A 21,990-nucleotide genomic window follows, 5' to 3' on the forward strand; every position below is an offset into this window, starting at 1 on the left:
TCTACATACACACACACACACACACTATGGATTCACATTTAATTTCACACACCACAGGACATGATATGTCCAACAAGGAGTCGTTTAACTTCGTTCTACACCGTACGCTGTATATCCATTAGATAGTAACCACTTGGTATTCCCGTCTTTCTGTATAAACGCACTACGTAGGGTGTGACATAATCAGTAACACACTATATAACGCACTAGTTTTCTAACCCGTCCGTTCTACTTAAGTGACATCACTACACCGGGTATAAAAGTGGCTTCTACACACTGTACCTGACAGTCACGATATCTACGGTACATGAGATAATGGGTGTTTACACTCTAAAGTGCACTGTATGTGTTATTCACATCCCTTTTCTCACACAGTAGTATGAAGTGCACTATACTATACACTACACTACACTAAATGGGATGCTTACTCCATATAGAGAAGATATTCCACTCCTCAAGTAACGCAGGACGTCTTCAGGTAAGCGTTTTGACGTTTAGTGACGGCCGCCCCGTGGAAGTGCACTGCAAAGGGTATAGGACATACCGATTTAATGAATATACATGCGATTTCTCCTTATAGAAGTGCCCGACGACTGTGTTTAGTGTATACATTAGGGTTTATATTGCTACTGTGCAACGGTATTTTATGTTATCGTTGGTGTTTTGGCGCCACCTGGTGAGAATAGAGTGGAAGGGCAGGTTTACAAAACGAACAAGTATTCTAAATCACCGCACAGTAAATAAAACATGATCGCCCAGTGAAGTTAGGTGAACTTATTTCTTCCCTTTTACGCCAGTGGTCACGACAAATTTTGGACACTGAGCTCAAGTTTATACATCTTGACATTGTCTTGACAAAGCCTGTACGGATAAAAGGCCCGCTTAAAACCCAGAGACGCCCGGAAGGCCTCTAAATGTATAGATATCTATAAAGTTCCTACACATTTCAACATTCTTTACCGTTAGAGTCGTGAGGTGAATTTAGAACAGAACAACAAGCGAAACGTCGGCTGTTTATTAGCGTAATAGACACTGAAACGTACAGGCATCAGACACGGAACTGCGTTATTATCGACTGGAAGGCAAAAGTACACCAGAGAGTCTTTTTTTTTTTCTTTTTTCCTCCTCACTGTGGTGGTTTTCACAGCTGTGTACTGGACTGCCTAAGACATGGCGTGTAAACCTGGGGGAAAAAACCTGCAATCCCTCCATTCGGAGCGCAAATGAATGAATGAATGTATGTGTGAGTGAGTGAAAGCGTGAATGAGCCTTTAAGTGACCTTGTTATGATTGTGAAATGAGGCAAAATGTCCACTTGGTGGCGCTCTTGTTTTGGTGGGCGGTTTCTCTCTCGCCATCGCTCATCACGTCACTATCTCTTCAAACACTCACACATTCACGCAATCACTCATCTTCATCAATTAATAAAACATACAACATGTGAACAATCGAAGAATCGTAACTCAGTCTAGCGAACTGCTTGGGGAGAGAAAGTGCCGGAACCGTCAGTCTCTGAGGAAAGGGAGAGTGACGGCGGGTCTTTCCCGCCTCCTTCGGCGCGACATCCGAGCCTCCTCCGTCACGTCTCCTTCCTTCCTCCCTGCCTCCGCCTCCTCGTCCTGGTCCTCACAGCCACCAGAAGCGGACGTAGACGATGAGCATGATGAAGAAGACGCCGCCGGCCGCCAGCTTGGCGTAGGTGGAGCGCGTGTTCAGGTACTTGGCGTCGCTGCGGTATTTCTTGGACAAGCTGGACAGGTTGCTGGCCTTGGAGTCCAACGCTGGACGTGTTGAAAACGAGAAGGTGGAGTTAGTAAAGAACAAACACGAATAAATAAACAAATCAATTCAAATAAACCGGACCAAAGCTGCGTCCATCGGACCTTCGAGATTAGACTTAATCTCACTTAAAATCACGGCTTGTCATGTTACAGGGAAACATGTAAACTCTTCCGTCTGACGCTGGAGACTCCTTCCGTGAATGTTAAATAAACGTACCCTTTACAGAAAACGTCACCGTAGCGACGGTTACTCGTGTATTTTTAATCATGCGTGTGAGTTGTGTTGCAGTTTCCCTGATTTGTTGTTAGATTTATTTATTTATTTATTTTTCACCAGATAAGGCCTCTCCTCGCTGCAGCACCTCCTCGATGTTGGCCACCATGATCCTCTGGACGTCCTGCAGCTCCGTGTTGATGCTGCCCAGGTTCCTGCGAGCTCGGCTGTCGATGTAAGACTTCTTCGTTTTCTGGATGTACGTGTCTGCGAGCACGAGACCACAACATTCACTTTTCAAACGTGTTACTCATAGTAACGCACGCAGTGTAAAAAAAAAAAAAAAAGCTTTTAAAAGTTTCTCTCGCACCGAACTCGATGAAGGAGTACGGTCTGGAGACGGTGGGAACTTTCTTCCCGTACTGCTCGTGGAACTCGGCTTGGAGATCTTCTAAGTAGGCGAAGGCGAGTTTCTTGGGGAACACGGCCTCGCAGAGCACCAGGTAACACACCCCTTGCTCTATCAGGTAACTTTACATTTTTTTTAAAAAAATGGAGAAATGGATTAGATTAGATTAGACACAGTATGTCAGATCTCTCGGCACCGTTAAACAACAATACGGAACAGGAAGCGAAGACGTAACTTGTACATCTGGGACGTTTAAGAGTTTGTTTCAAGAGAGTGTGTGTGTGTGTGTGTGTGTGTGTGTGTGTGTGTCTCACTGAAAGGTCATGGATCCGGCCTCCAGTGTGCAGCGTGTTGGACTCTGTTCATTAAGCTTCCGAAACAGCTGCTTGGCCTGGCTCTGATACTGCTGCATGTCTCGACCCATCTGCACAAAAACACACACACACACACACACACACACACACACACACACACACACACACACACACACACACAGAGTAACAACCCACTAGGCACGTGCTGGTACTCGACGTACCGTGTGAAAGCAGGAATGAGGTTGAAAATATATATTATATTTTATATATATACACATTTTTTTTTTTTAAACGTCTTTTGTAGGAAATGAATCGACAACGCAGTGATGTGATGAAGCGGACTTCCTGTTTCCACCCAGACGTCGAAGGTTTTCCTACAACCTCGCACCCTGGAGTGTTTTATTCCTCTTACACCGCAGCAACGGCAATCCGCCAACTGCTACAACCCTCAGTAACTAAACGACGACACGTCAGACGTTCGGACTGTTTACGTTTAGCTCCTTTTCTTTCTTACTCCAGAGCACCTGTAACGCAAGACCTCGTTCTCTCTTTGGAAGTTAATGAGGCAAACAAACAAACAAACAAATAAATAAATAAAACGCAGCTCGTCGGGTCACACAAAACGGAAGAACTCCTCGGTCACAGCTTTACCTCTGTGCCGACACTGGAGACTCCTTCCGTGATTGTTAAATGAAACGGCTCCTCTCGCGGGGAACGTCTCAGATCGTGCACGGCGTCCGCACGAGCTGTCGCTATAGCAACGATAACGTGTTACGACGAGCGAACTGTGATTTGTCGGAGATGATGTGACGTGAACCGGAATCCAGAAAAACAACAAGACCATCAGGTCACGTCAGAGACGCGACACGACGGAAGGATGAACAGATAGGCCTAGATAAAAAGATAGACGGCTGGATGGAGAGATGGATGGATTGATGGAGGGAAAGGTGGGTGGAGGGATGGAGGGATGGAAGGATGGGTGGAGGGATGGAAGGATTGATGGAGGAAAAGGTGGGAGGAGGGATGGAGGGAAGGTTGGAGGGATGGAGGGATGGGTGGAGGGATGAAAGGATGGGTGGAGGGATTGATGGAGGGAAAGGTGGGTGGAGGGATGGGTGGAGGGATGGAAGGATGGGTGGAGGGATGGGTGGAAGGACTGATGGAGGGAAAGGTGGGTGGAGGGATGGAGGGATGGGTGGAAGGATTGATGGAGGGAAAGGTGGGTGGAGGGATGGGTGGAGGGATGGAAGGATGGGTGGAGGGATGGAGGAATGGGTGGAGGGATGGAGGGATGGAAGGATGGGTGGAGGGGTGGAGGGATGGAAGGATGGGTGGAGGGGTGGAAGGATGGGTGGAGGGATGGAGGGATGGAGGGATGGGTGGAGGGATGGAAGGATGGGTGGAGGGATGGAAGGATGGGTGGAGGGATGGAAGGATGGGTGGAGGGATGGAAGGATGGGTGGAGGGATGGAAGGATGGGTGGAGGGATGGAGGCAAAACATGGCAGAGTGAAGGGAGTTTGGTTATTTTATGCGTATATCAGCGCACGCAACCCACAGTCCGGGTTAACGCTCGCTCGCTCGCTCGGTGTGTGTGATTGGTGAAGAAGCTTCTCTCGTATGGCGATGAAGCAGAAGATGAAACAAACCTTCTCACTTGCCTTCACGGCCGCATGAGAGGAAAAAAACACAAGGGAAAAACAAAAGGAAGAGATTAAAACTAGTCTGTTCGTTCACAACACCACCTCGATACGTGTTTATAAGGTACACCTACACTCACTGCTCGAATTTATCAGTTACAGATAATATACATTACAGTGCAAAAGTTTTCACCCCCCCTGCCTAAACCCCACCCCCGGGTTTATACAAATGTTTACCTTAAATATTACACCGTCAGTAGAGTAGATTACTTTGTGGGCGTGGCCTGACCAGCACTTTCTTTTTTTTTAAAGTTCTGACGAGATTCGATAGCACCTGAAACGTACAGCCTACAGCCAACTTGACGGGCAGGCTCCGTGTTGCGCGTGTACGTACAAAAATAACGGACGGTTCACACCCACAAGCGACTAACCACAAGTGTGAATACAGTGTGAATGACATGGTGGCGGCATTTTAATCAATCACTTTATCACTGCTGATCTGCGAGCTCATTGGTCGCTTCGACTAGTAACGTATACATCGCGATATATCGTGTATCGTTAAAACATACGTAAGTATCGCGATACGATATTTTCTTCCGTATCACCCTGGAGGTATCATTTTAACAGATTAGCCAATAAAAACAAAAAAGTTAACAACCTTCGCTAATTTACAGACGTTATGTTAACATTTGGTTTAAAAGTGTATGAGTGTTCCTTTTGATGTTATTAAGGGAAACACGGAAACAGCGCTGTTGTTTTATTCATTCTTGCGCGGTTAGAGATTAGCTAATTTAGCTAGCTAGCCATAACTAGCTGCACTAAAACCACAAGGATCTAAGTGTTTATGAAATAAAGGTTAAACCTGTTCGTCTTCTTGCATGGAGGCGGCCAGAGGCAGTCCATCCGCCAACCGCGCGATCATAGTAAACAACACCATTTTCCTGTAATTTCTGCGCCGCTCCGAGCCGATACGGTCTGCAGGTGATGGTGATGACGGCTTTAAATCTAAATTACGTAGCCCACTTTTCCTACCCGTATTCCGAGAAAATCCCGCCCCCCGCTCTATGATTGGTTACTAGAATATTGATTCGTCGCTTATAGGTGGAGATTGGACTGTCAGCCAATCAAGGTGCAGAAGGCGAGAGCGTATACGCCAATCACGGTGTAAAAAGCAAAGTTAGTCGGAAGACGATTGGGGAAAAAAGATGACAAGTTGTCAACAATTTTGGACCCGATGAGCTGGCCGGAAATACGTGACCGTGTCGTGTTGCTCTATTATCTGTCCGTAGGAAAACTTTCATCCAAGTGTAATTAGTTCCGGGAAAACAGTTAACACACGCTTGTCGACACAAATAAAAAGAATAAACACAACATTAACAGTAATGTCACCTTTTTCAACATATGTTAATGAATATTAATTAATAACCATTTTTCTAAGTTTAATAAATGCTGTATAATAAATACTGTATAACAATCATGCAAATGCTTTGGGAACAGTGGTGATCAGCGATTGGTTATTGAGAACAGTGGTGGTCAGTGATTGGTTATTGAGAATAACCAATTCTCGTGGTGATCAGTGATTGTTTATTGGGAACAGCGGTGATCAGCGATTGGTTATTGAGAACAGTGGTGATCAGCGATTGGTTATTGAGAACAGTGGCGATCAGTGATTGGTTATTGAGAACAGTGATGATCAGTGATTGGTTATTGGGAACAGTGGTGATCAGTGATTGGTTATTGATAACAGTGGTGATCAGCGATTGGTTATTGAGAACAGTGGTGATCAGCGATTGGTTATTGGGAACTGTGGTGATCAGCGATTGGTTATTGGGAACAGTGGTGATCAGCGATTGGTTATTGAGAACAGTGGTGATCAGTGATTGGTTATTGAGAACAGTGGTGATCAGCGATTGGTTATTGAAAACAGTGGTGATCAGCGATTGGTTATTGGGAACAGTGGTGATCAGTGATTGGTTATTGAGAACAGTGGTGATCAGTGATTGGTTATTGAGAACAGTGGTGATCAGCGATTGGTTATTGAGAACAGTGGTGATCAGTGATTGGTTATTGAAAACAGTGGTGATCAGCGATTGGTTATTGGGAACTGTGGTGATCAGCGATTGGTTATTGAGAACAGTGGTGATCAGTGATTGGTTATTGAGAACAGTGGTGATCAGTGATTGGTTATTGGTAACAGTGGTGATCAGTGATTGGTTATTGGTAACAGTGGTGATCAGTGATTGGTTATTGAGAACAGTGGTGATCAGCGATTGGTTATTGGGAACAGTGGTGATCAGCGATTGGTTATTGAAAACAGTGGTGATCAGCGATTGGTTATTGAGAACAGTGGTGATCAGTGATTGGTTATTGAGAACAGTGGTGATCAGTGATTGGTTATTGAGAACAGTGGTGATCAGCGATTGGTTATTGAGAACAGTGGTGATCAGTGATTGGTTATTGAGAACAGTGGTGATCAGCGATTGGTTATTGAGAACAGTGGTGATCAGCGATTGGTTATTGAGAACAGTGGTGATCAGCGATTGGTTATTGGGAACAGTGGTGATCAGCGATTGGTTATTGAGAACAGTGGTGATCAGCGATTGGTTATTGGGAACAGTGGTGATCAGTGATTGGTTACTGAGAACAGTGGTGATCAGTGATTGGTTATTGAGAACAGTGGTGATCAGCGATTGGTTATTGAGAACAGTGGTGATCAGTGATTGGTTATTGGGAACAGTGGTGATCAGCAATTGGTTATTGAGAACAGTGGTGATCAGCGATTGGTTATTGGGAACAGTGGTGATCAGCGATTGGTTATTGAGAACAGTGGTGATCAGCGATTGGTTATTGAAAACAGTGGTGATCAGCGATTGGTTATTGAAAACAGTGGTGATCAGCGATTGGTTATTGAGAACAGTGGTGATCAGCGATTGGTTATTGAGAACAGTGGTGATCAGCGATTGGTTATTGGGAACAGTGGTGATCAGTGATTGGTTACTGAGAACAGTGGTGATCAGTGATTGGTTATTGGGAATGCTGGCATACAGGCCTGGATCTTTTGTTCCAAAGACGCCTGAAAGTTTCTGATTGGCCCATCACATGTTTGTTTCTCTGTTCCTTTTGTTGGTGGTCATGAACTGTTACATGAGATCTGGAAGCTGTGTCCTAAAAGCAGTCCAATGACTTTTTTTTTTTTTTGGTTCTCCTAATGTTTGAGCTTTCTGGCTGCTTTTAGACTCATCTCACTAAGAAATGTGTGTCCGATACGTCCAGATGTTTGATCTGGCTTTCCTTCTCTTCTCAATCTCACACTGTTCAGGTTAACGCTTCATAAACACGAGAGACAATTTCTTCCTGTAAATATTTCTTTTATTGTTGAGTACATTCCAGATTTTTTTGCACATCAAGCATTCTGAGCATTACATGAAACAGCAAGGTGTTTGCCTGAAATGAAAAATAAATCTACCAGAGCCGAAATGTTTCCTTTTGGTTACTGAGGTTAAGGTTACGGTTAGTGAGGTTACGGTTAGTTTCACAAGGATAATAAGATAAAAGTGTGTATTATATTACACGTGCTAATTAATCTCCTTCTTTCACACACTCGTAGCGGTCGCAGCAGGTCCCCGGGTGGCCGTTTCCCTTCACAAGGAGTCGGGGAAGTCCGCGGTTAGGGCAGTATGTGGGTTTTGGAGTGCAGGTCTGGAAGTCGCAGGTGCACATAGCAGGCACAACAGGGCAGCAGTGACCGGGTTCGGTGTGGGGCTCACTAATGAAGGAGTCTGCCGGACAAGCCAGAGTGGGAGTCCCAGGACACGACGTATTAAGGCACCCAGATTCCTCTGAGAGAGGCAGGGAGAGAGAGAGAGAGAGAGAGCGAGAGAGAGAGAGCATTTCCAATCAACAAGTCACAGTGTGAGTGAGCTGTTTAAGACTAACCTCAAAGTATCACTATTAATCAAACTTCGTGCGGGAAAAGATGCGTTCTTACTCAGTACGTCGCAGCAGGCGGCCTCGTTAAGTGGAGCTAACCTGTAGACACATTTTCTATATTGACACACACACTCGCAGGCCTGAACCTCACAGCTCCACTCCTTACACTCATATGCAGGTACCTCGGGTTTGGGAGGCGTTTCCATGTCGTTGGCATAAAAGTCATACATCAAGAAAGCTTAGAGGGAAGGGAAAAGAAGGTTTTATTCAGTACGTTCACATGGACGACGATAATCCGATACGAACCCGATTAAGACGATACTCTGATTAAGAAACCAGCATGTAAACAGAGATTATCGATGATCTTAATCCGATTAAAGTCACACTCGGAGTAAACACGAATGTTATTAAGGCGTGTGGAGTGTTCCTGTTTTAGTCGCGTTACAGACACGTACACACCTTAATCACGCTATTAACGTCGTGTGGGAGTTTTCACCACATCGTGAGACAGGACACGTGCACACACGGTGGCGCTCGACCGTTTGACGGCGAACGAGAGAGCACGGCCGCGTCCCAAACCGCGTCCTTACCTGCTGTATAGTAGGAGAAATACATGTATCTCGGCTACTATACAGACGGTAAGTACGCGGTTTGGGACGCGGCCCACGGCTTCAAGCGCTCGTCTATTAGCACGTCCGGCACGACGAATAATTAACCGCACTCGAAGCGTTCGTAAAATTAAACATGAAACACCCAAAACCGTACACGGCCCCATAACGAAGACCGACTGTACGTCGATACGTGAAATTCCGGAGGGACGTCGGACGGCATGACGTGGGGACGTAATGACGTGTGACGTTAATCGCTCAATGTTCTATAACACGTAACACAGGAACATGAAAGGAGTGTTCTAAAAGCGACTCATGTAAACACCTTAATCAGAATATCGTCTTATTCAGAATACGGTCGATAATTAGATCACCGCCGTCCGTGTAAACCTCGTCAGTGAGAATTCTGAGATAACGAGCCACTTGAAAGGTTTAGCATGTATGACGTTTGGGTGAGTGAACATCCGTGCGTGCGGGTTAAAGTGTTCACATGTTGAATTATTTCGCTTGATATATTGTCTTTAACCGTTTTAGCTGCGATGTTCGTTTTAATTTGACTGTTTAATATTGTTCTACCTCTGTGCGTTCGAGCGACAAAAGCGGGGGAGGGGAAACGCTGACCCCTCCGTGTTTTTCTTTTGGTTATGACCTTCAGTTGAATGCAGTATTATCTCCCACCGCCGTGCTAATGAAACACCCCATACGTTCAAGTCGAAAGAGCTCGATATTCCGAGGTCCTCGACTCTAAGAATAACTCTTCACCGTGGCCACAACTTAACTGGGAATATGGCTGTTACGTGAACACGTGTGTGTGTGTGTGTGTGTGTGTTAGAATTTCTGTGGCTGGTTGTGTGTGTGTGTGTGTGTGTGTCACCCATTAGAATTTTATTGCATTCTTCGTAGGTGCTGTAACTGAACGGTGAGTCACAGGACTGGTCTGAATAACAGTCACAATTCCCAACGTGCACGTTGCAACCGTTTTGAACGGGACAAAGAGGGACGGGGAAGTGTTTTTTTAGATGTTTTGGTATCACTGAGAGAGAGAGAGAGAGAGAGAGAGAGAGAGAGAGAGAGAGAGCAATGATGATAGAACAGAAATGTACAGTGAATCATTAATGTCACAATGAAGCATGAATTTGTTCGTGTCGTTTGATTTTCTCTTTATAACGAAGGTATAAGGAGTTATATGCAGTATATGTAGCAGCGGTAATACCTTTGCACACGCCCGTCTGTGGAGGTCTGGCCGAATCGAGCCCCACGACAAGAGCGCAAACCAAATCCGGATCACAGTTACCGTATCTCCAGCTCGGCCCGCCGCACACCTGCCCCTTTGTCTTGGCGCAGTGTGTACAACACCCGCACGGATCGATCACCTGACGACCTCGACAGCCTTGCCTCGGCAAACACTGGAACTCGGAGCAGTTACAACCCGGAACCCCTGGGAGATGCGGCATAAAGCGGGAGAAATGATCTACCACGGCGACGTATTTAAAAAACGCCACGCCGTCCTGTTGGTGCGGAACGGCACGTTCGATCGAACGCAGACACAGACTGGTTAGAAACAGTGAAACTTTGTAAAACGATGAAATAGATACGCGGACAGTTCCTTAAACACCGACGAGGGGCAGGAGGAGTGTATTTGTGCATGCGTAGTAATAAACATTGTACTCACTGGTGCACACTCCTACTGCGTTGAATAACTCGGGCTCGGGATTGTCAGGCACGCAGATGAGACCGGATTCGCACCTGCCCTGGTCGTATTCTCCACATTTTTCTCCTTCATGCAGCAACGCATACTCAGAACCTGTCTCCGCGAGGCGCAGAAACGCCAGCGTCGCAACCGAGATCCACAGAACACTCGAGACCATAGTGCTGCCGCAACACGAGCACTAAAACGGAGCTCACAGAGCAATTTACACCGGGTTTCAGTCTAAAACCGACTAACGGACCTGACTACGAGAAGGAAACTGTGCGTTTGTGCGTGTTTCTGTAGCTCATTGGTCAAAACACACTCCACCTTCTAGATACTGTGTGTGTGTGTGTGTCTCACTTTATCTCGCTCTCTCGTTCATCCAAATCAGAAACATCTTTAACTTGGCTTGACGTTCGGAAATGTCAGAGTAGAAAGCTTCTAGGTTTTTCCAAATCGAATACTTGAACTTGATCCCAGGAAATTTCACAATCTGCAGAATTATTCCCCCCGTGGGAAGGAATTGAGAGAGGGAGAGAGATCGAGAGTGTTTATGAAGGTTTTCAGACACACAATTTATCACGGACGTCGAGAAGAAGTAAATAAAGCGTCACGTCTGTTCATTTGGCAGACATTTCTACCGAAAGTGATGAGGCCTCGAGGACCGATAACGCTTCAGTGAAAAACAAAGTACCTCCAATGAGTACGTCCAACTTTTTTTTTTTTTTTTTGTAAATTGTTTCAACGATTTTCCATCTGTAAATCATGTTCGTATAGACGTTAAGTGCTTTTTAACATTTCCGAGAACTGGCTTCACTGTTTATATGACCGACATGAAAAGTTCATCAGATTTACAGAGGAGTTCACTGGAATAAAGTCGGTGTGACGTCGGACGTCCGATAATCAACGGACCGTCTATAAAGTTACATACGACATTGTTAAACACGTTTCTAACTTCAGTAGCATTTGAAGGGAATGACTTACGGTCGTATGACCGACCGTAGAGTGTTCATCTAGGTGTCGGCTATCACGCACACCTCGCAGACTTTTGATATTGAACAAAATAAACTATTAAATCATATATAAAAATTGCCATGTATTTTATTACTGCTTGGGCTCCTACACAAAATATACCACGGTTTAAAGCTCAATAGCGTTTGAAGGGAACGATGTACAGTCACACAACCGACTGTAAAGTGTTCGACTGGGTGTCAGGTATGACGCACGACTCTTAAGATTTTTGATATTTAACCCTACAATGCACGAACCAAAAAAACTTCACGGATGCATAAAGGGGGTCAGAATGACCCGTACTGGATTGAATGGTTTTCTTCAAAAAATAGATGTCCTATTAATGAAATAATTTCTATATATATTCATACATATATATGTATGCTGTCATGATCTCGCCTGCAGATGGCGCTGCGGTGGAGACTATGGAGACTTTGTTTACATAAATTCATATTCATGTAAATTCATATCAAATTTACATATGATTTAATAGTTATATAGTTAAATATCAAAAATCTGCGAGGTGTGCGTGATAGCCGACACCTAGACGAACACTCTACGGTCGGTCATACGACCGTAAGTCATTCCCTTCAAATGTGACTGAAGTTAGAAACGTGTTTAACGATGTCACATGTGACTTTAGAGACCGCTTTTAATTTCCGCATATGCGCGAATATCGGACGTCCGACGACACACCGACTTTATTTATTCCAGTGAGGAGATACAGACTTAGAATAAATAAATAAATAAATAAATAAACAATGAAAAGACCTCTGTAAGCAGATATACTTTTTTCTTCTGCTTTTTATTATTATTATTATTATTAGTGTGCATTACTTCACTTCCAGGAATTTAGGACAGAAGCGTTATACTTGATTTATTTTTTTAGACAATTGTATAAAATACATTTTCATTTATTACACTGAAATGAAACGACATTTGTAGAAACACGTTAATAGTGATCAGAAGTATCATATCTCCTAGTGATAAAGGAATATACGCTACAGGTACAGTACACTAAATAAACCCGGTTATATATGTTGACGACAAATCTCCATATGACCACCCCCCCACCCACGCGTTTAACCGAAAACCAATTCATTCAAGTCTTATCGAAATACCTGAATAATAAAATTACACAGAAGGCACATCCTTAATTTACAAACCTACAAGTAAAATACAAAAACCAACCCCAAAAAAACCCCCAAAAACACGAACCCCCACCAAATCTGATAATAATAAGATAATCCCCGTGCTGCGGGGGTTTCCTCCGGGTACTCCGGTTTCCTCCCCCAGTCCAAAGACGTGCATGGTAGGCTGATCGGTGTATCCAAAGTGTCCGTAGTGTATGAATGGGTGTGTGAGTGTGTATGTGATCGTGTCCTGCGATGGATTGGCACCCCGTCCAGGGTGTACCCCGCATTGTCCCCGATGCTCCCTGGGATAGGCTCCAGGTTCCCCCGTGACCCTGAGAAGGAGTAAGCGGTATAGAAGATGGATGGACGGACGGACGATCTGGATGTTGATGTACGGAGCTGGAGTCATTTTATCGGTCAGGGTTAATAGCAGTCCACAAAACAGACATGTTACATGATCTACTAAACGATTGAGTAGTATATACTGTGTATTAGTTTATATTTGATATCTGTGTGAAATGGACGTGGTCAGCCACTATAAAAACAGCAACCATTTCAAGCGAATACAGTACTAATAAAACGTGTGAACTTCTCTGATCAGACTTTGGTTTGAAACATGATTACGATATAATCCGTCGGATCAAGAGTTAAAATAATCAATCGGTCACAGTGTTAAGAAACGTTTTAACCCAGAAAAGGCGTAATAATGACTTCGAAATGTATTTCAACCACGAAGAGAGCGACTTAACCTTCCACCGGCATTTAAACACATCGAGCGCAGGATTATGTTGCGATTGATGTATGGAATGTTTTGAATCAAAGAATAAAGAATCATGTATAATTAACGTAGAAGATATAAGAGAGTACACTCGTGTGTATCGATCAAAGAAACCAGGACGAGCGGATGTACCTCGCGCCCGTGGGAAATCACCGAGCGCACATTTCTCACTCGCAGTTTGTATCGTTCTTCCTCGCTGGCGAATTTGTTAGCGTTTATTTCTCAGTGTGTATCCGATGAAACTCGATGGAAGGAAGAAACCTGTTCCGGCTTTCACGAGGCATGCTTCATGTACATGTCGTAAAATATTTAAAAAATATCACGTGTTACGTAAAACTACATCTTGATAAGTACAGTAGGATTTCAGTATTACTGGCTAGATTAGTCTTTTTTTTTTCCGCTGAAGTATTGATCAAACGACCTGCGCGTATTTAGTGTGGCTGATATATCACGGCGCTGTTGTTTTATTTAGGACAGGTCTGCCATGTCCTGCTGGAGTTTCTTAACGACGTCCTGAATGGTATCAGAAGGCCACGGAAGTAGCGGCAGCCTCGGAGGACCCATCGGCAGGCCGGAATACAGACTCATCATCTGCTTGTTCATGGCCAGGTCGAAGCCTAGAGAAGGAGCGGAAGACAAATATACACGACTAACGTTGTTTGAAAATATTTTTTTTTAAATAGGAGGCTGATATTTTTAGGTGTATAATCGGGTTCGTGACCTCACCCAGACTCGTTGCGAACGTGATGGTGTCCTTCAACTTAACCTGAAAAGAAAAACAAAACGGATAAATACAGGTAAGAAGAATACTCGAGAGTGCGCCGTTATGGGAAAAACGATGTGGTGCGCGAAGAAGATTTACTTCTACCACCCAGACGTCGATTATCATGATTCACTAGCGTGCCCGGAAGTGTGATTCCTCGTATACCACAGAAATTTGCTTGAGGAGACCAGGACGGCTTAATCTGAACAGAATGCGTAAGCTAGACGTAGAGGTTTGGAAATAAACGGTCATGTGTCACATGTTGTAGTATAGTTTGCTGTATACCACAGCGTTGCTGAACAGGGACGTGCAGAAGGGGGCGCTCTGGGGCCTCGAGCCCCTGCTCTTTCCATTTGTAAAGATAATACTGTAGGGGTTTTTTTTGTTTTTTTTTTGGTGTGTTTTATTTCGTAATGTTTAAAACGTTCTTTTAAAAGGTTCTCCGGATTCATCTCGACGAAAAGTTGCCGTCTTGTTGTAATGCTTTCTGTGAAAGTGAAAATAAAAACACCATTAGGTTATATTAATAGTGTCGTTCGCATGTTCATTATTGTGACCGAGCACACAGTCTGTTTTCAGTGTCTACCAGGGTGATAAGAATACGGAGTTAAATTAAAAGTTAGTAAAGTAGCCAAATTAGATCTCTAGTGATATAGCCTTTTTAATTTTTTTATTTATTTATTTTTTTAAAAACATTTGAGCCCCTGCCCTTGAGGAACACTCCGCGTGTCCCTGTTTTCGGAATGCTGGATTCTGATTGGCCAGAAGATGCTGATTCATTTTCTATAACAGTCATCTCTCCTCTGACAGCAGATATATCAACGTGCTCGTTCTAATACGGTGTCGTTTCTATAGTAACGGCTCGTTCGCAGGGGCTGGAGCACGTTCAATCGTCGGCATGGTGGAGTTTTCTATAAAGAGATGTGTATTTCGCATTTATGGAAGGAGTCTCCAGTGTCAGCACTAAAGAAAGAAAGAAAGAAAGAAAGAAAGAAAGAGAGGATGGCGTTAAGGCTGGAAAACATGGACCGAGACACACCTGGAGGGTTTGAGCGAGAGGAAGGTCTCCTTTTTCGTACGCACTCAGCATCCCGTTCATGACGTTACCTGCGTAATTGTACGTACTGCCGAGGAAAGAGACAGGGAATGAGGGAAATAAATAAATAAATAAATAAATAAATAAATAAATAAATACCGCGCAGCAGTGAAAAACTGTACGTGTAATGATGATGATATCGTGTAAAGAAAAAAACATTTTGATCTCACAATTAATTCAGCTTTATCTAGGAGTCTCAGAGAAATATGACCTCGTTAAGCAGGCGGTACTTATTTGCCAGACGCCACAACGGCGTGTCTATTTCACAGGGAGTAAGAGTGTTCGTTTCTACACTACCCCGATGCTGCTTGGGATTTCTGAGAGAATCTCTAGACAGAAACACGCAGTGAAGGAATCACTGTGATTATGTCGAAGGCTTTTAAAATGCGACCGCTTTCACTTTTCCAGTGAACAGACCGGCGTAGATCTCGGCCGATCGAGTCGAACGGTTCGGAAAAATCCCCGACGGATCGAGAAACGTCCGTTTTTTTTATCCCGGACCCACACCGTGTCGAGTCTTCGTTTTCGAATCGTTTAAAAGATTTCGGAGCGGAAATTCGATAATAAATTCAGACCTTCCCACGGCACCGTTGACTCCCAGCGGCAGGGCTCCCAGCAGTTGCTAACGAATCAAATGAAGAACACAGAACTATATTAAAAAAAAAAAAAAACACAAAACAAAATACTTGCGTTTGTGAAGTGTGTTCTCATAAGGAAAAATAAATAAACCTCGTCCACTCCGTAGAGGACGGACCAACCGCGAAGACGGCAGTAACTGACGCACTGTCCCAGATCGCCTAAATCCACGCTGCTGAACTTCACCCCTCTGAACGACGGGATCTGCTTCTCGATGCCCTCCAGAATTTCACTCACGTTCACTACGAGGAGAGAGAGAACACGATGAGAGGTGAAGAAGTGAAAGGAGGAGACGGTGAAATAAAGGGGAAGCAGATAATATAGAAGATACAGTAAGAGAAAGGAATGGAACGGAGAAGAGGAGAAGAGAGTATGAGGATGAAAGAGAAGAAAGGATAAAATAATAGAAAAAGGGGTTAAGATAAAAGGGGGGGGGGAATAAAAGCAGTAAGGAGTGTAAAAGAGAGAAGAAAGAATGAAGGAAAACGAGAACAAGAGGGGAAAAAAAAAAAGAACAGGAGGAAAAAGTAAAAAGGAAGGAGGACAGAACAAAACAAGAGAAGAAAGAATCGGGGAAGAGACGAGAAGAAGACAAAGTTGTGAGAGAACAAAGAAGAAGGATGGGTAAGAAAAAGGAACGGAAAACGCGTAAACAGGTAAGAAGACGGACGAAAGGACCGAAAAAAAGAAGACAGAAACAGAGCAGAATTGAATCATTTAAAAAAAAAAAAAAAAAAAAAGGATAAAAAGATAATAGATTCGAGAATGCAAAATAAAAAAAAAAAGGAGGAGAGGAGAGAAGAGGAATATATAAGGAAGTATAGGAAAAAAATGTAAGCAATAGGATAATAAAACAGAAGAGAGAAAAAGAAGAGAAGAGAGAAGGAAGGAAAAAGGGAATCCGAGACAAAAGGATGAGTGAAAGGAGGAGAAGAAACGAAAGGAGAGGAACGTATATGAAAAAGGGAAGGGAAAAAAAATGGAAGGAAAGGGAATGGCAAGAGAACGGAGAAGAAGGGAGAGGATTTTAAAGGAAAGTACGGAAAAGCGATTCATTTAAGTGTGTGCGTGTGTGTGTGTGTGTGTGTGTGTGAGACGTACGCTTCACTCCAGTCATGCTGGGTAAGTGATAATAGTAGAGAGGAAGCTGTGGGGCTGCCGAACTCACGTCCTTCAGAAACATCCGTAACGCCTCTGGGGAAAAACAGCAGTTTTATTAGAAAGTCCGCAAATTAAACAAACAATGGGATTCAGCTGACCAATCAAAATCCAGATCTTAACCCGCCAGCTCTCCCCCGTCACGTGACCACTTCCAACCTGGCCAACACGCTACGTCACCGGGCGGTGTAACACACTCTGAGGAAAGCGCTCTCCGCCCTCTTCCACATACATGAGCTCACAGACACCCAGGAGTGACCCGTCAGTCACTGTGATTGACAGGTGAAACACAGTATGCCCCTCCCACCCAGACAGCACAGCCAATTTTGCTCCCGTCGGTCGTCAAACCAGTCTTTACCTACCGTTGACATCACTATTTATTAAACGTTCCGAGTCAAAATGAAAACCTTAGTGTTTTATTTTTACTTTTAAAGAAGTCATGACGTTTAAAAAATAAAAAATTATTCTTCAGTGTAACCACCCAGTGCTGCGATTGGCTATCGGCATCGACCGAGCGCCAGTGGGAGGGGCCGACGGTGCGATGATGTAATACTAGGTATCGATGTCTTGCTGCTGGGGCAGTCGTATGCAAAAGTATTCGCCCCTGCGACATCACAAACCCCGAGTGACGCTGATTTCCGACCCAAGCCTATACTACACTATGCTGTTTTGTGCAGCAAGGAACCTTGGTCCAAGGGCCTTGGAAATTGTTATTTATTTATTTATTTTCTTTGCTTTTCTTTAAATACCCGAAAGAAAAACATGAAGATACGGGGATATCCAATGGCTGAAAATGGGTTTTAAGGGTGGGAAATTCCAGAGCGTGAAAAGTTGGTTCTAATGGTATATCAAATTGGGAAAAACTAGGATTTAAGGGAAATCAAAAAAGAGACATTATTACAGCATATTGGGATTTCAAAAGAATGAGATAACTGTGCGTAACCTAAAGAGAAGGCTGTATGAATAGGGCACCGAGTCTGTGCTTAGATTCAGATCACTTTGGGACGTCTCACTGAGTGGATCTCATGTTGGTTTTTTTTTGAACAATAAACTGGATTTTTGAATCGGAAAAAAAACAAAACAAAACAAAGAAACAAATCGCCAAACCTGCATTACTGGGTTTGAAGAAAAACGGCGAGATGACTGCGATGGCGTCGGCTCCTACCGACGCGGCGTGACGTGCCTGCACAAGACACAGGAAACCACAACGTCATTCCTTATTGCGAAACGTTTGCCACAAGCACAAGGACGGAATATCTGCACGTAGGTTATGATATTTCCACACAGAAAGAGAACTGGAACTGCCGGTGTGTGCGTGTGTTTCTGGATATAGGGAGAAAAAAAATCAAATAAAAAACCCCGCTGACCAGTTCTTGAGATTCTTTTACGCTCAGGCAGCCGACGTGAACGATGACCCGGTCCAGTCTGAAATAAACAAACAAACAAATAAATAAACAAACCCCACAATCACGTTTGTAATTTTATTCCAGGACACGGCGCGTAGACATTTCGATATCGTCGGCCAACGTACTTCCCTTTGCCCTGACGGCACCATTCCTCCGCCAGCTGCTTCCGTTCCTGCATGGTGAGAGAGCAGCCTTCACCCGTCGTCCCGTTCACTTAGACCAAACACACGCGTCGGACAGATTAGAGAAGACCAAACGCTTTATCTTTTAGGTCTCTGCACGCAGGACCGAGACTCACCGAAGACACTGTGCACGCTCTGCTTCTCCAGCAGGTAGTCGACGTACGGTCCGATCACCGCCAGGTTCAGCTCACTGGACGGGGGAAGAAGAAGAGAAAGCACATCACGTCACGTCGGACCTCTACGCGCTAATCACTAATCCACCGTGCGCCAGTCCTTAATTACAAAACCTGCTAAATCGTACCCTTGTGGAGTGAGCGGCGTGAACGTAGCTGCGATCAGGCCAGTGAGCTTCTCCGTCTCTGGACACATCTCTGCACCTAACCACACACACACACACACACACACACACACACACACACACAGGTTAATTAATGTAATGCAGATATAACTACTGAGACCAGCTGTTATGTGACCATCAAGAGGAGCAGATAAAAAAGGTACTAAACTGTACCTTTTCTTGTCGTTTGGGTGGCACTTTCACCCTTTAATACGTACAATATATCTAGAAATGTGGTTAAAGTGAAACTAGTGTACCTAAAAATCATTTAAAGTACATAATTGGAACTTTTTTTTTTTTTTTTATAGAGTTAAAGTTCTAAAGCTACACAACATGCACTTAAATTCTGTGTAAAAGATCCGAACTAAAGGTATAGTCTCCTTTTTTAAAATCTCAGACTGTACTATAATGACATGACATGATATTAATGTTAAAAACACCGTGTACTAACACATAAAAAAGTACACAGCGCTACCATGAAGCTTGTAATACAGACATTTAAAAAGGTATAAAGTAAATAATAAGACTTTATAACAGCTTTTTTTGTTGTTTTTTGTTAAATAAATATCTCTATAGATATGAGGCGTTTACCTGTGACTCGAGTCCGAAGCGTAAACAACACTGAATTCCATCTGCCGGTTTTCTCCACCGCGGTACAGCTGACAGTGTAGCATGAGACAATCACGTGCCCCCTGAAGGATTATGGGAATCGTAGTTCTCAACAGGTCGCCTTCGACGTGACGTCACACCGCTCCCAAACGAGATTGCTACATTAGTTTTGGTAAACTAACTTTTTAAAAAGGCATTTCTGTTTGCTTTACATCTTGTGTTAGATATTCAATCGCCGATTTGCCCTCGTATACACTGTCCTAACGGCGTTTCGATAGATTGTGTGTTTTTGCTGACGACGGTGTACTCAAAGCCGAAAAAACTACACATCCCATAAACACCCGCATTGCTATTGTTAGTGTAAGCTTCCCGTTAGCATTAGCGCTTCGATATTGTTTTAAATTTTTACAAGGACAAAAACTAGATGTTTGATTCGTCGTTATATCGCTAAGGAAGACGATTAAAAAAAACCCCACCCAGATAGTTAGGGATTGTACAAAGTTCCCGGATGAGACCACCGCTTCTTATTTGTTTATAGTACTTCCGCGTTGCGCTACCGGAATGTAGTTGGAAATTTTTTGTTTTAATTGATGACGGAAACAATATGGCATATTATTACAGCAAGCTTAAGCTTGGAGGGTTGGCTTTTATTGGTTGAAATATACATATAACTATAGGTAAATTTGCAAATATAAATATACATTTCTTATTAATTCTAGTCATTTTTTATACATAAATGCAGATTCTTAAAATCCCCACCAAACTTGACTGTTTTCCTCAAATAAGTGTCTTTGTTTTAAAGCTTATGTAAAGTAAACATGGACTGGCTTGACCTGTTTAACTTCCTGGGAACTTCTTTACTCTTTACTTAGTTCTGTAAAAATTCTAATTTCACTTGCACTAAAATAAATAAATAAATAAATAAGTACCATAGCTCAAAGCTGTTCCTTCTGGTGTCACTCAACTAATCATAAGCTCATTGGTTTACTCTCCTGTAGTGGTACGGTGAAACATCCTGGTCATTTCTGGTCACAAGTTTCTGGATAAAAAGTGTAACAACAAGGTTCTTGTCTCTGTCCTGTCCACAGAATCTTTTCCTGTTCAGGTCAGAAAGAGAAATCTTGTATTTGACTGTTCTGTGGATGAGGTGGAAAAATTTGAACAAAATACCTACCCCTCTTTTCTGATCTGACTCAAGGCTAAATGATCAGTGATATCTACCCATGTAAGGAGTTCTGAAGACACAGCGTTAATAGGGATTGTAATATGTGCACTTTTTGTGAAGCCGTAATAGAAACACTGGAACGTTTGTTTTATTTTACGGCGACCTGCATCTTTGTGTAAAGACGAAATATTTAATACCTGACTGGGGATAGAAAAATATAAAACATGGTATTAATAATGCAAATTTTTTAATTGAATTCATGCTAAACGACATTATGGTGTTAGCTAAATATTATAAACATAACTGTAGGTTCTTCAAAATCACTCCCAGATATCTGTCTCTCCAAAATGAGGTGATGATGTTTCACAAATCTCTAAAGAATATCTGTGATGTGAACGCCCTACTTTTAGTTGATTTATTGAAAGTTTACTTTGAATGCCTTTGCTGCTGCTCAGTTATTTTTGTTTGCCTGCGGCCCTGTAGGACAGGCGGTATAGAAGATGGATGGATGGATGGATGGATGACCCTTATATGTATATTATACATGATCAGAAACTTCCTTACATTAGTTTTGGTGCTGGACCCACGCTGTTAAATTCTGGTCTGACATTCTTGAATTCATTTCTTGTTATACGAACCCTATTTATTTACTTATTTATTTATTTATTTATTTTACTTTTTGACTATAGAAATGATCATTTTCTTGTTTTACAGAATATATATCTAAAAAAAAGAGAAAAAGAAACTGTACCTTTTTAAAAATGTTAATCTTATATTTATATTAGCAGAGTACCATATTCATAAGTGTAAATGCTCAAAGTGCAAATCTCTCTTTTTGGTCTTCAAACGTGAGCTTAAAACTTAGTTTGAATCTATTTATTGCGCAATCTTTTCCACAAAATTTTGCTGTGTACAATTAGTCCATTGGGACTAATATTAGTGTCCGTGAACGACTTTATATAGTTTTTAATGTACTTTTATATACTTTATAAATCTTTTCCTCCGTTCTCCTGGCTCGTTGATATTGTGTTGTTGTTGTTATTAGTGTATATCGGATTATTATTAGATATAGCGTTATCGTGCTCTTACTGGAATAATAATAATTTTAAAAAACGTTATTCTTGTTAT

At 43.0% G+C, this 21,990-nt stretch overlaps 3 protein-coding genes across 3 annotated transcripts; all 3 read right to left on the bottom strand.

The window, feature by feature from the left end:
- Positions 1-1,000: 1,000 nt before the first annotated feature.
- Positions 1,001-5,375, bottom strand: sec22bb (SEC22 homolog B, vesicle trafficking protein b). Its single transcript, XM_017467663.2, has 5 exons — positions 5,220-5,375; positions 2,719-2,828; positions 2,366-2,526; positions 2,116-2,262; positions 1,001-1,781 (listed from the first exon to the last, which is right to left on the bottom strand). Exons 1-5 carry the CDS (start codon positions 5,292-5,294, stop codon positions 1,627-1,629), a joined length of 648 nt encoding a protein of 215 aa, XP_017323152.1. The 5' UTR covers positions 5,295-5,375; the 3' UTR covers positions 1,001-1,626.
- Positions 5,376-7,704: 2,329 nt separating this feature from the next.
- On the bottom strand, positions 7,705-11,295 carry LOC108265391 (cysteine-rich motor neuron 1 protein). Its single transcript, XM_017467660.3, has 5 exons — positions 10,568-11,295; positions 10,109-10,333; positions 9,770-9,928; positions 8,346-8,525; positions 7,705-8,196 (listed from the first exon to the last, which is right to left on the bottom strand). The coding sequence occupies exons 1-5, from the start codon at positions 10,761-10,763 to the stop codon at positions 7,937-7,939; spliced, it is 1,020 nt and encodes a 339-aa protein (XP_017323149.1). The 5' UTR covers positions 10,764-11,295; the 3' UTR covers positions 7,705-7,936.
- A 1,087-nt stretch (positions 11,296-12,382) lies between these two features.
- npl (N-acetylneuraminate pyruvate lyase (dihydrodipicolinate synthase)) lies at positions 12,383-20,254 on the bottom strand. Its single transcript, XM_017467661.1, has 12 exons — positions 19,680-20,254; positions 19,053-19,128; positions 18,868-18,941; positions 18,695-18,782; positions 18,531-18,588; positions 18,271-18,346; positions 17,107-17,199; positions 16,099-16,247; positions 15,945-15,991; positions 15,313-15,397; positions 14,237-14,276; positions 12,383-14,127 (listed from the first exon to the last, which is right to left on the bottom strand). Exons 2-12 carry the CDS (start codon positions 19,118-19,120, stop codon positions 13,979-13,981), a joined length of 927 nt encoding a protein of 308 aa, XP_017323150.1. The 5' UTR covers positions 19,121-19,128; positions 19,680-20,254; the 3' UTR covers positions 12,383-13,978.
- Between the last annotated feature and the right edge of the window lie 1,736 nt (positions 20,255-21,990).

The sequence above is a fragment of the Ictalurus punctatus genome, chromosome 5 (genome assembly GCF_001660625.3).
Source record: "Ictalurus punctatus breed USDA103 chromosome 5, Coco_2.0, whole genome shotgun sequence".
Lineage (NCBI taxonomy): Eukaryota > Metazoa > Chordata > Actinopteri > Siluriformes > Ictaluridae > Ictalurus > Ictalurus punctatus.

Bases quoted from the DNA above. Each gene is read 5' to 3' on its own strand.
- LOC108265391 (XM_017467660.3), bottom strand. From the start codon at position 10,763: ATGGTCTCGAGTGTTCTGTGGATCTCGGTTGCGACGCTGGCGTTTCTG. The intron at 10,334-10,567 runs GTGAGTACAATG...CGCATCTCCCAG, and splicing joins CGCAGTAGGAGTGTGCACCA to GGGTTCCGGGTTGTAACTGC. The intron at 9,929-10,108 runs GTATTACCGCTG...TCTCTCTCTCAG, and splicing joins ACAGACGGGCGTGTGCAAAG to TGATACCAAAACATCTAAAA.
- npl (XM_017467661.1), bottom strand. From the start codon at position 19,120: ATGTGTCCAGAGACGGAGAAGCTCACTGGCCTGATCGCAGCTACGTTC. The intron at 18,347-18,530 runs GTCAGCGGGGTT...TGTCTTGTGCAG, and splicing joins TAAAAGAATCTCAAGAACTG to GCACGTCACGCCGCGTCGGT. The intron at 15,398-15,944 runs GTCTGAATTTAT...TTTCCTCGGCAG, and splicing joins GTCAACGGTGCCGTGGGAAG to TACGTACAATTACGCAGGTA.
- sec22bb (XM_017467663.2), bottom strand. From the start codon at position 5,294: ATGGTGTTGTTTACTATGATCGCGCGGTTGGCGGATGGACTGCCTCTG. The intron at 2,527-2,718 runs GTGAGACACACA...AAAAATGTAAAG, and splicing joins GCCGGATCCATGACCTTTCA to TTACCTGATAGAGCAAGGGG. The intron at 2,263-2,365 runs GTGCGAGAGAAA...TCGTGCTCGCAG, and splicing joins GTACTCCTTCATCGAGTTCG to ACACGTACATCCAGAAAACG.